The sequence below is a fragment of the Hyaena hyaena genome, unplaced genomic scaffold (assembly GCF_003009895.1).
Source record: "Hyaena hyaena isolate Hyena2069 unplaced genomic scaffold, ASM300989v1 scaffold_34, whole genome shotgun sequence".
Taxonomy (NCBI): Eukaryota; Metazoa; Chordata; class Mammalia; order Carnivora; family Hyaenidae; genus Hyaena; species Hyaena hyaena.
In genome coordinates this window covers 4,675,748-4,688,942 of record NW_024080665.1, presented here as the reverse complement: position 1 = coordinate 4,688,942, position 13,195 = coordinate 4,675,748, and the positions used below count along the sequence as shown (strand labels likewise).

Below are 13,195 nucleotides of genomic sequence, written 5' to 3'. Positions count from 1 at the left end.
ACATGTATCCCTTGGATAAATAAATAGTAGTATAATTACTGGGTCATAGGGTAGTTCTATTTTTAATTTTTTGAGGAAGCTCCATACTGTTTTCCAGAGTGCTGCACCAGTTTGCATTCCCACCAGCAGCGCAAAAGAGATCCTCTTTCTCCATATCCTCGCCAACATCTGTTGTTGCCTGAATAGTTAATGTTAGCCATTCTGACGGCTGTGAGGTGGTGTCTCATTGTGGTTTTGATTTGTATTTCCCTGATGATGAGTGATGTTGAGCATTTTTTCAAGTGTCGGTTGGCCATCTGGATATCTTCTTTGGAGAAATGTCTATTCATGTCTTTTGCCCATTTCTCACTGAATTCTTTGTTTTTTTGGAGGTTGAGTTTGATAATTTCTTTATAGATATTTGGATACTAACCCTTTGATATGCTGTTTGCAAATATGTTCTCCCATTCTGTCAGTTACCTTTTAGTTTTGCTGATTGTTTCCTTCACTGTGCAGAAGTTTTTTATCTTGATGAGGTCCCATTCATTCATTTTTGCTTTTGTTTCCCTTGCCTCTGGAGATGTGTTGAGTAATAAGTTACTGTGGCCAGGGTCAAAGAAGTTCTTGCCTGCTTTCTCCTCGAGGATTTTGGTGGCTTCCTGTCTTACATTTAGATCTTTGATCCACTTTGAGTTTATTGTTGTGTGTGGTGTAAGAAAGTTGTCCAGGTTCCTTTTTCCGCATGTCGTTGTCCAGTTTTCCCAGCATCACTTGATGAGGAGATTGTCTTTATTTCATTGGTTAGTCTTTCCTGCTTTGTCACAGATGAGTTAGCCATACATTTGTGGGTCCTTTTTTGGGTTCTCTCTATTCTGTACCATTGATCTGAGTGTCTGTTCTTATGCCAGTACCATACTGTCTTGATGATTACAGCTTTGTAATACAGCTTGAAGTCTGGGATTGTGATGCCTCCTGCTTTGGTTTTCTTTTTCAAGATTGCTTTGGCTTTTTGAGGTCTTTTCGGATTCCATACAAATTTTAGGATTGTTTTTTCTAGCTCTGTGAAGCATGCTGCTGTTATTTTGATAGCAATTGGGTTGAATATGTAGATTGCTTTGGGTATTATTGACATTTTAACAATATTTGTTCTTCCTATCCATGAGCATGAAATATTTTTCCATTTTTTTGTGTCTTCTTCAGTTGCTTTCATAAGCTTTCTATAGTTTTCATTGTATAGATTTTTCACTTCTTTGGTTAGATTTATTCCTAAGTATTTTATAGGTTTTGGTGCAGTTGTAAATGGGGTTGATTCCTTGATTTCTCTTTCTGTTTCTTCATTGTTGATGTATAGGAATGCAACCAATTTCTGTGCATTGATTTTATATCCTGCCACTTTGTTGAATTCATGGATCAGTTCTTATAGTTTTTTGGTGGGATGTTTTGGGTTTTCCCTATAGAGTATCATGTCATCTGCGAAGAGTGAAAGTTTGACCTCCTCTTGGCCAATTTGGAGGGAATCTAAACACTTTTTAGAGTAGTGGTTCTTAATTATGGGTTCACATAATAATTACTTACAGAACTTTTAAAATATACTCATTGCCAGTATCCTCTTTGATTTTCTGAATGAAGGTCTCCAGAAATAAAGTCCAGAATTAATACTCCTAATTGAGAACCATTGCCTGAAATGGTGATTCTCAAGAATTTGGTCTGGAGATTCCCTGAGGCCCCCTGAGATCCTTTCAGGAGAGGTCTTTGAGATTAAAACTACTTTCATAGTAATACTAAGAAAGTATTTGCTTTTTTCATTCTCATTCTCTCATGAGTGTACATTGAAGTTTTCCGGAGTCTTCGTGACATGTGATAGCACAACAGATTGAATGCATAAGCAGATATGAGAATCCAGCTGTCTTCTATTAAGCCAGACATGAAAGAGATTTACAAAAATGTGAAACAGTACCACTCCTCTTATGAATTTTTATTAAAAAATGTTCTTTATGACTTATATGGGTTTATCATTGTTTTAAAATCATCGGTTTTTAAAATTTCTCGGTTTTAATGGTAAATACTAGTAGACATAACTTAGATAAACAAAATCCCTTTGAGATTTTCAGTAATACAAAGTGTAAAGAGATATTGAGACCAACCAAATGAGAATTTAGACCTTTGGAAAGAAAGGAAACAAACAAAAAAATAGTTATTACCCATTTGTTGGGTACTTACCATTTAGTTAATAGGAGGCTGAGCTTTTGACATATTTTGTTTCATTTTATCTTTATAATAACTTCATGACATATGTATACTTAACCCCATTTTCACATGGAGAAATTTATTCTCAAAAAAGTTAACTTGGCTAGTTCATAAGCTGAGGAACCAGGATTTCAATTTAAGTCTTTAGAGTACATGTTCTTAATCATTACCATAACCTTAAAAAAGTAAGGGTCATCTGTACAGGATGTGAGCCCAGGAAATTGTTGATAGTTCAATGCCATAATGACTCATCTATCTCTAGCATCAGGCTCCAGAAAGATAACCTTAGAAATCTTTATAGACTTCAATAATATGTAAATACCATGTGGTACACATATTGCATTTTGTTCTCTTTAGTGGTCCTTATTATAAGGACTATTAAATATGAGTAATATAAGAAGGATAATCTAGGTCTGAATAGATGCAGTTGACAATGTTTAGCTTTAGCTTTTTTGGAAAAGTGACTTTAGCATCTTATTGAAACAGGATAAATAGTCATTTAGAACAGTCTGCAAATTGTGCCCCTTTACAAAATCTTATTTTCTAAGACCTCCTATCCAATCAGTCCTCTGAAGAGCCCATCATTGCAGAAATGATGGAGTGGAATAATTTTTTTTAACTTGCTGGTGTCCACTGTCACAAAAGCACAATAATCAGGAGCTGCTCTGTTTACAAAGAATAAGACTTAGGGTGATTTTTTCATGTGAGAACATTTCGGTTCATCAAGAAGTAAAATCTTTGCTAGTTAGGGAAGTTCACCAGGTCTAGTCCTTTTCAAAAATTTACTTGTTGGCTACAGAGTAAAAACTAGTATATGGGCGGGGCTCCTGGGTGGCTTAGTCGGTTAAGCGTCCGACTTTCGCTTAGGTCATGATCTCGCGGTTCGTGGGTTCGAGCCCCCCGTTGGGCTCTGTGCTGACTGCCAGCTCAGAGCCTGGAGCCTGTTTCAGTCTGTGACTCCCTCTCTCCCTGACCCTCCCCTGCTCTCGCTGTCTCTCTCTCTCTCTCTCCTAGAAATAAATAAAACATTAAAAAAAAAAAAAAAAACTAGTATATGGGCAGTCACTTTTCAAAAAACTGATTTTGTTATCTCCTAGTGCCTTCAGTGAAAAATTATTTCAGAAAATAGCAGAATTTTTTGCTTAGTAATTTATATTCTGTTTACCGTCTTCCTCTTATTACTTCTCCATCTTCACCCCCATCGAAATGCTGTTTCAAGTATCCATTTTGGGGATCAGCATATTTTATGGAAAACAAGTTATTTGCTCATTTGGCAAGTGGTAATTGTCTAGTGTTGTTGGACACTGGATTGAGACTGAGGAAAATATGAACCAAAAAATAGGTAATGAAGTCAGAAAAATGAAAGAAATGGACAGACATTAAACAAATGATCACATCTATATATTTCTTTTTTTTTTTTAATTTTAAAAGGTGCTGTGAACACACTAGTACGTGGTGTTTTTAAAAAGAGCCTAATAACCTAAGAAGGTTGGAAGAAGACTGAAGCCAAAATGAGTGTAGGGAAAGTTGTGAGTTCTATGTGTGACGAGTGAAAGGATCAATCGAACAGCTGATCTATGGTTCTGGAGCTTAGAGAAGAAATCTGGGCAGGAGATATAAATGTGTGAATTGTATGCTCATAGGTGATTGAAATTTGTTGGCTGAGGTGAGATCATTTAGGGAGAATGTATACAGCGAGAACAGAAGAGGGTCTAGTGACTAAGTGTTGAGGAATTCTAGTGTTTAATAAACAGCTAGAGTAGAATGTAGGAGACAGAGATGGACGTCAAATAAATAGGAAAACTGAGAATACAGTGTTAAATCTTTCAAGAGGAAAGAATCTTCCAAGGAGAATCAAATAAAATCTGGACTCTCCTTCATACCATGGCTTACAAGTAAGGCCCTATGGGATCCCTTCCCACTTCATTGACCTCTCACCATTCATCATGCTGCTGCCCTATTTCTTTTCTTTAAACATGTCAGGCTTGTTCCTACCTTTGCCCTGTGTGCTTGATGTTCCATAACATGGATGTTATCTTCTCGCTGAAGAGTAGCCAACCCTCCAGGATTGTTGTCAGATTCTGTTCATCTTTGAATCTCATTATACATTTAAGATTAAATTTTGTTTGGGCCTCAAACTTAGTACTAAATCAGATATTTAGCTCACATTAAAGACAATTCATTTTTTAAAGAAATGTTTAATTTCTAAACTATTCTAGAGAATAATTTTTAGATTTGAGAGTGCATCCTCCCTAAGGCATCTTCACATGAATTGTTGAAATAGTGAGAGCTGTGTCTTACACGCTTCCACCAAGTGTATCGTAGAATGGTCAGAGGAAGAGAGGAAAACTGAAAAATAGAGGCCTGGGGTCCACTCTGTGGAAATAATGAAAGACAGATATGTCATAGTATTGATAATCCAGTAGATTCAAAGTGGTAGTAAAACAGATGATTACTTTCTGAAAGATGGGAATACCATTTGACAGAGACTGGTTTAAAAGCTAGGTGAAAGCTGTTCAATGGATGTTTCCTGAGCTGAGCACAGAGAAGTTGATAGGAGGTTGGGATTGGGGGCCTTAGGGAAAGTTGATGATCCACCTTATGCTGAATAAGTTCTTCTTCAGCTAAAGAATTATAATTTCTCTATTCTGTCAAATTATGAAGATTAGCTCTTAAATTCCAGGGCTAAAAAGAATAAATGGCCAAGCAGTCAGTGACCATTTTATAGTATTCCACTTACCAATTTATGGCTGTTGCAGAACTTCTTTTTTTTTTTTGATAACTTTGTTTTTTTATTTTTAAAAAAGCCACTTTTGTAGTTGACTTGGTTGATGTGTATTGACTGTACTTTTTTTATCTTAAACATCAAGTCCAAGTTCATGGGCTTTCCTTATATAGCTTGCCTCTCTCCATAATTTGGCACAAGAATGCTTTTTAGTACTGAGCGTTTTCTTCTTCTGCTGGTCTCTTGTCACAGCAGTACTGGCCTTTCACCTGGTTTTGTATCTTTTTTTAGAAGTGGCCTTGTTCTCAGATCTTATTTTAAATGTTGATGAGTCCAAGCCTTGCTGCAAATGACAGAAAAGAAGAAGTAAGCATAAATTAAAATAAGAATGATTTCATACGGACCTAGAAACAAAATGGTCATAAAAGACACTAGAGATTAATGCCAAGCTACTCCTGTCTCCCACTCATCAAGGAATTTGAAGACCAGAAAGGCTAAAGGTTATGAAATATTGATGAAAATTTATCATTCTTCTTACATGAAGGCAACATATCCTAGTGAGCTATAACTTTAACACATAAAACAAGTAAGCTATTTATAAGGTAGGTAAATATATCAAACTACTTACCCTAATTATCTTTGAGAAGAGTGTGGGGAAGGATCCATTACGAAGTTTTCTTTGTAGTTCTCTGAGTTTGTCACTGTTCAGTTATGAGCATCAGTATTTTCATATCATGAGAAAGGCTGTGACCACTAGGATCAGATATGGATTTGAATCTGACCTATACACTTAATAGGCTGTGACTCTGACTTTAGGGAAAGCTTCTTAACCTCTCTGAACTTCCATTTCTTAGCTTGAAGAGAAGTAACAATACATACTTTATTGAGCTATCTATAAAGGAATTAACTTTAAGGTCCTTACAGCTTGTGCCTGGCCCACAAGGAGTACTTCTAATGGCAGCTACTATCGCTGATAGTAGTGCTGCTATCCCCACTTTTATAAGAGAAAACTGAGCACTGGCATAGGATGTTCATTACTGAGTGATTTACATGTTCATCTGCTTAAAGACTAGCGGCTGAATTAGGTAGGTTTTTTTTTTTTTAACATACCTTCCAGTTTATTTTAAATTTGTGTTAATTCAGAGGAAGCACGTGGCCATCAGTTTTTACTTACCCTATTAGAATAATACTTAACTCTTGGGTACCTCAGTCAGAGCCTGATCCTTATTATAATTAAAATAAAAATCCCTGACGTTCTTTGTTATTTTACACTAGAGACACCTACCCTACGTTGCTACAGAAAGTTATTAACCGTTGTTAAACTAAAATTCCCTATTGCTACTCATCTTTGAGCACCCTGCATAGAATTGCCATGTGAGAGGCAGATGCCCTTTTGAGTGGAACTTGTAGTTCTTCTTATAAACCACTATTTTCTATAACTAGCATCTTAATACAAATTATATGTCTCTTTTAAAAAACAGTCTCATTGGCTTTCCGTGTATTTCAGGAAGATCACTGATGAAATCTCATTTCATTTATGTAGCTATACTATTGGCAAGAGATTTTGTAGTCACAGACTGGAAACCCAGGGCCTTATAATTTTTTAATTTATATCTGGGACAGGCCTAGATTGTCTGACACAGTTTAGGCACTGAGTAAAAGCCACGGTAAAACATATCTGAGTATTTTTCTGTACATTATTTGTAATGTTACTGTTTGTGAGGATGCTGTACTTTTTCACTTTATAACTGAGGAAGCCTGTCATCATCATTAGTACTCATTCAGCATGAGCACCTGTTTTATCTTAGGCACTGGAGATGTAAATATGAATAAAACATGATTCCTGCTCTGGAAAATTTCATAGTTTATTGGGAGAGAAAGACACATATATAATTGCATTTCAAAGTGATATATTCTGTGTAATATATGAACAAAATGTCATAGTCATATAAAGGAGGGAACAGTAAATTTGGGGATGTATGGTAAGGTTACAAAGAGAAAGTGGCATTTGAGCCAAGTCTTGAAAATAGATGGGAATTTGCCATCTGGAGAGAGAGGAGCCAGTGATGGTCATTAGAGGCAGGGAACAGCCTTGCAAAGGCCTCAAGGCTTGCCCAGGCATGCTGTGTGAGGGCGTTTTCTGCAGCCTAACTAGAGAAAAGGTTTTGTGAAAGAAAGTGAGTCAAAGTTAGGAGTTTGAATTGTATCATTTGAACACTAGGGAAGCATTGAAGATTTTTAAATTGTGACTGATATAATCAGACGTGAGTTTGAGAAGTCATAGTAGCTTGGGGCCGGAGGAAGAAAGACAAGTGGCATACACCGGTGAAAAAGTTGTTGTTATTCAGGGTGCCTGGGTGGCTCAGTCAGTTAGGTGTCCCAACTCTTGGTTTCAGCTCAGGTCATGATCTCACAGTTGGTGATTTAGAGCCTGAGTCAGCCTCTGCTGACGGTACAGAGCCTGCTTGCGATTCTCTCTCTCCCTCTCTCTCTGCCCTGCCCCTGCTTGCACTCTCTCCCTCTTAATTATTTAATTAATTAATTTTTAAAAAGTTGTTGTAGTTCCCCAAGCAATACACTAGAGTGTACACTAACAGTATCTGTGGAGATTAAAAAAAAAAAAATTGGGGGGTGGGGGGCTTCTGGGTGGCTCAGTCAGTTAAACATTCAGCTCTTGATTTCAGCTCAGGTCATGATCCCAAGGTCATGGGTTTGAACACCGTGTCGGGCTCCACACTGAGCAATGGGCCTGCTTGGGATTCTCTCTCCCCCCTTGTGCCCCCTCCCAAACTTGTGCATGCACTCACTTTCTCAGATAAAATAATAATAATAATAATAATAATAATAATAATAAAGGGAGGGGCAGGGAGTCTCTGGATTTGAGAGAGTTTTCCTAGGTGTAAACAGTATGATATGGGAAATGTGGGCAGTGGCAGAGCTGGTCTGGGTGATGAGGTGGAGTAACTGAGATTAATAGAACTGGGGAAAGTAAAAAACAAAAGGAAGGATTGTTCCTTGTTTTGGTTTTTGTCTACTCTGGGAGCAGGGCAAGGGTTTTCATTTTGTACAAGGTAGGGTCACTTTTCAGGAACATTCTAGTAGGCACATCTGGATCTGAATTTCAGCAGAGAGGTTACCATAGTAATATTTTTGAGTTCTTATTGTTTATATTTCCATTAAAAACTAAGATTCTTGGAGGTTAACTGATTATGGTCTCAGGAAGGTGACTGTAGAACCAAAACATAAATTCCTAAGCTTCTTACCAACTAGGCCTTAACTAAAATAGCCTTTTGAAAGAAAAAAATAAATATCTTGGTTTCCAGTATAATTGTCGTACTGTTTCATTTCCCAGAGTGTCTTTAAAAAAAAAAAAAAAAAAGCCCAACAGGTATGTGTATGTGCATGCATATATATATATATATGTATATGTATATGCACAATCTACTTTCTGCACTATTTTCTGATCTTAATGTTGTTTGACTAATGCCAGTAAAACGAAGAGTGCTCAGCATAATAGCTGAGGAGCCCCAAATCTCTTGTTTTATTCTAACAAAACCTTAAAACTCAAAGATTAGATAGTCCTCAGGAAATACTCTGCATTTCATATGTTTGATTTAATCCCAGTTGTTGCCCTGATTCCACAGGAAGGAGACTCTAAGTGTTAAAGAATGAAGGTGTAGTGTCCACTTTTCTGCAGGAATTGAAAAGTAAGATTTCCCCCACTATTTGAATTATTGAGCTAAGAGCTCTTCCCTTGAACACCAAAGACAGTTCTTCAAAATCCGTCCTCACCCCCAAGTTTCAGGGATCATTCAGCGATCATTGAAACACTTGGGTGGTTGTGAATGGCTTGAGGAGGATTTGAGCAAGGCAGATCACCATACATATGTGATACTCTTTTTTCACTTTTTAAAAAAATAATTAGCATACTTCATCCACATGAAATTCTAGTTTTCACTGTTACTGTATAGATTCTCTGTGAAGCTCGTTGGGCTGTGGTATTTTTCCTTTACTTTGTTCTTGATTGCTGTGAAGTGTAGTTGCCTGCTGTTTAAGGCAGCTGCAGTCGAGTGCACCCAGAAGTGGTTGGTTCTATATTTAGTAAGCCATAGGGTTTGTAAAGCATTTGCAGATTCCTTCGGGATAAAATGGTTTCTATAATTGTAACATTTTTAATGAAACTATTATTATCACCCATTAGAGAAATATGGCAGCTAATATGTGTGGATTTGTGACAAGACAGAGGCACAAAACCTTTTATATTTTAAGAGTACACTGAGTGTTTTAAATACCTAAAATTAATAACATGAATCCTATTTTTATACTTTTAATCTTGAATTGCAGAGCTTTTACTCAAGTGTTTACCTTTGGCCCAACATTCCGAGCAGAGAATTCTCAGAGCCGGAGACACCTGGCAGAATTTTATATGGTAGAAGCAGAGATTTCTTTTGTTGAAAGTCTTCAAGATCTCATGCGGGTAGGTATGCAAGTGTTAAAACACTTTCTAAATAACAGCTATCTGTGACATTAAAATGCTTCCGTATACATCTGTGCATTATAGGTGTTCATGGAGTGAAGAATATGGAGAATGAAATTTGATAAATATTAAATGCCTTTAGTTTAAAGTACAATAATCAGACAGATTTGAGTTCATATCCTGGCTCTGCCATTAACTTTGTTCTGATGTTACCTAACCTTGATGATCTTTAGCTTTCTCAACTATAAAATGAGAATAATAGTAACTGTTTCATAAGGTAATTGGGTGGAGTAAATGAAATAACGTTTGTATAATGTAAAGCACCTAGTTTTGGGCCTGACATATGGCAGGCTCAGTAAATAGTAGCTCTCATTATTTGTTAGGCAAATAAATAAAACATCCTTCTAGTTAGAGAAACATCTATATAGCTGTATTGGCAAGCATGTACAGGAACCATCAGAGCTCTATTTGGGGAGGGGAGGGACAAGAGGTAAGGCCACAGAGAGGGTGAAAAGTCAGATCATGAAAGAAAGACCTTGTAAATGCCATGCTAAGTAGTTTTACCTTAATCAAGAAGATAAAGGAGAAAGTTCTCAATTGGGAAAAGTCACGATCAGTCATAGTTTAGAAACATCTCTTTAGTAACAATATAAAGAATTATTTAGAAAAAGATAAACATGGGGGTGGGAGCCCCTTTGGGAGGCTATGACCATAATCTAGATAGAGCACATAAGCTCTGAAGTTGGATGAACCAGGAATTGATTTTTAGCTCCACCACTTAACTTGCTATGTGACCTTAGACAAAGGATTTAATTCTCTGAGCCTGAGTTTCCTCATCTGTAAAATGAGAGTTATAGTTCTTCTTTTATGCAGTAGTTCAGAGGATTACACAAATAATATATATAAGGCACATAGAATAAATAGGTCATGGTACTTTGTACCCAGAAATTATTAACTGTTGTTATTATGAATTGTCTCTCCAGTACCACTAATATCTTAGTTTGGATTTGTAATTACAGAATGTTTATTCATTTTATATCTCTCTGACCCAATTCCACTTAAAACATAAGTACCACACATATCATCAAATAGAATGGACTTACTATTTTATTATCCTGTCCTGGTTGGATTTCCTAGTAAACAAACTCTAAAGCAGATTTGAGGGGTTGAGGGGGTTACTGGGGAATGCTCTGGAGAAGAGTATCTGTATGGAAAGGAAGAAAGCTGTATTGGGCAGAGGGAAAAGTTAAACTACAATGCATTTACAGAGACCTTAGCTAATTCTTCGCGGAACTTCGGAGCTGGAATGGTCCTTCATAGTTGTCCCATAGGAAGACAAGGTGGTGGTGGGCCTTTGTTCTTTCCCTGTCAAGCTGTTACCTGACATGGATTAGTCTTGGAAAGAGACCTACTCTTGGATAAGATAGCACTCTTGACCTGGCCAGTTCCTGAAGAGGAATTCAACAATGAGACCTCAGCAGTTAATAGTACCAGTGGATTAAAAAAAAAAAAAAAAAACTCTTGGTCCTGAGGGGTGTTTTGACCATATGTAACAGTATCCACTTACATACTCCTTTAGCATCTCCCACTGATTGTTCTCAGATCAATGTTCCCCAGGGACATTTTTGGTTGTCTCTCCTAGAAGTGGATGGAAGAAAGGGGAGAGTGGTTGCTCCTGGCATCTAGGTGGGTAAAAGCTAGGGATGCTATTCAGCATGCTAAAAGTATGGGTCCCTCCCCTCAACAAAGAATTATCTGGCCAAAAATGGCAAGAGTAACACTGTCCAGTAACTCTTTAAATTGTAGGGATTCAGGATGTGAGGCTCACAAGGAGTCAGTAAAATTCCTTAAGCAGCTTTCAATCTGAGCACACCACCCTATTCTGTATCACTCTTTTGTTTTAGGTAATGAAAAGTATTGTAAGCGAGGGAACCACACACTTTACTCCTTGTTTTTGCCTTGACTCTGTCTCTACTGCCCAAACACAGATATCAGAGGAAAGTTCCAAAGACATAAATTAGGTTAGAATTTATCAGGGGCACCTGGGTGGCTCAGTCAGTTAAGCATCCGACTTCGGCACAAGTCATTATCTCATGATTCATGAGTTTGAGCCCCACATTGGGCTCTATGCTGACAGCTCAGAGCCTGAGCCTGCATCGGATTCTGTGTGTGTGTCTCTCTCTCTGCCCTTCCCCTGCTCACATTCTGTCTCTCTCTATCTCTCAAAAAATGAATAAACATTAAAAAAATAAATAAAAAACAAAAAGAATTTACTAAACATGATACTCTTTGCTCTATAATTATATATTCTACAACTAAATAATTCTTACTTGGTCCTTCACTGAGTGGTATTCAGCACACACTGTTGAGTGATTTTTAATTAATTGAAATGCAAGTTTTTTCTTAAAGACAGAAGAAAGATATGCTCCCCCCAAAATTAATCTTCTGCTTCTCTTTCTCCCTTTTATAAATTACATTCTGTGGAAATTATTATCTTGATGAAAATATTAAATCAGAATAACAAAGATTTTCCCCTCAGGAAGTATAAACAAATAAATATTACTGTTTTTGTGCCATTGAGTAATATAATTTTAAAAACATCTGAAAGTTATGCTAACCCTTCGGTTAAGTTTCTGTTTTCTTCAAATATATTTATAGAGCATAGTCTGAAAGTCAAGGTTAGAGAAGCCAATGATTTTCTTCTTCAAATGGAAATTTACTGCTCATGTGAAAGACACCAGTTAAACAACCCCAGTGATCAAAGTCTTCATCTTACAGACAGGTGTATTGTGCCCCTCACTAGTGCAGACTTAGTATCCAATCAGCCTGTTTTTGTGTGCACCCCATATGTGTCAGCTTTTGTTAGTGATTGAGGTATATGACCCTTCATAAATCATTCAGTTACTTAGTGATTTCTTTATCTCACTGCTAGATTGAAGGTAATATAGTCTCAAGCTAAAAGATGTTTAGCCTCCTTTTGCTCTTCTTTCATCAGGTTTTTCCTTACACTACACCAAAAACAAAACAACAACAACAAAAAAACCACACACAAAATACATAAATAACAAATATAAAAGATATGTATATAAATAAATGTATCTGTCCGTTGGTAATTAAGCACTTTCCTGTATCTGATCATATTAAGTTAATTGAGTAGATGCTTGTGCCCCACCCTGTGGGTACCCAGATAGGGTGCACCAGGAATGCAAGAGAGGAAGGGAAGATCCTGGACTCTGAGGCAGCCTGTACTTAATCGATGTCTGCGTTTTTCTGAGTACAGCATTTGGAAAGCCTAATGTGATCTCACTGACTTCAAACCAGAAGTTTTAGTTTTGATTAGAAATATCTTCCATTCCACTTTTTTTCCTTCTAACAAGTTTTTTCTGTGAGATGTCTATGGATACTCCTAGTGGAATGAATTCTTACATACTGATTTGTGTTGTATCATGATTTGTGTTCTTTTTACTGTATGCTTTAGCCAAGCAATCTACATAGATTTATCTCTCTGTATATAAAATCTTTATAGGTATATCTTATTGCTCCTCTAACTTTAAAGTCCACTTTGATTTACCAGTGACTGAACGAAGCACTTTTTAAAGTGTCTCACCCTTCACAGCAACTAATGTTTGTTGTATGCTTCTCTGAGTCCTGTACTAAAGCTAAGTCTTATACATGGATTATTTTATTTAATTATCACAACAATCCTGTGATCTAGGTAGCATCATTGTCCTGATTCTACAGTGCATTTTAGAGAGATGTCAGTTTTG

The 13,195-nt window shown here is 36.8% G+C and overlaps 1 protein-coding gene across 6 annotated transcripts in view; it reads left to right on the top strand.

Moving 5' to 3' along the window:
• The window catches only part of NARS2 (asparaginyl-tRNA synthetase 2, mitochondrial), a 130,045-nt gene that overhangs the window by 82,769 nt on the left and 34,081 nt on the right, over positions 1-13,195 (top strand). For all 6 annotated transcript variants that reach the window (XR_005527790.1, XM_039228760.1, XM_039228759.1 and 3 more), the window contains one exon: positions 9,296-9,428. Coding sequence is in view for 5 of the 6 variants with exons in the window: in XM_039228760.1 (XP_039084691.1) it covers positions 9,296-9,428 (133 nt within the window). In the remaining variant the exon portion in view is untranslated. The remainder of the gene's footprint in view (positions 1-9,295; positions 9,429-13,195) is intronic.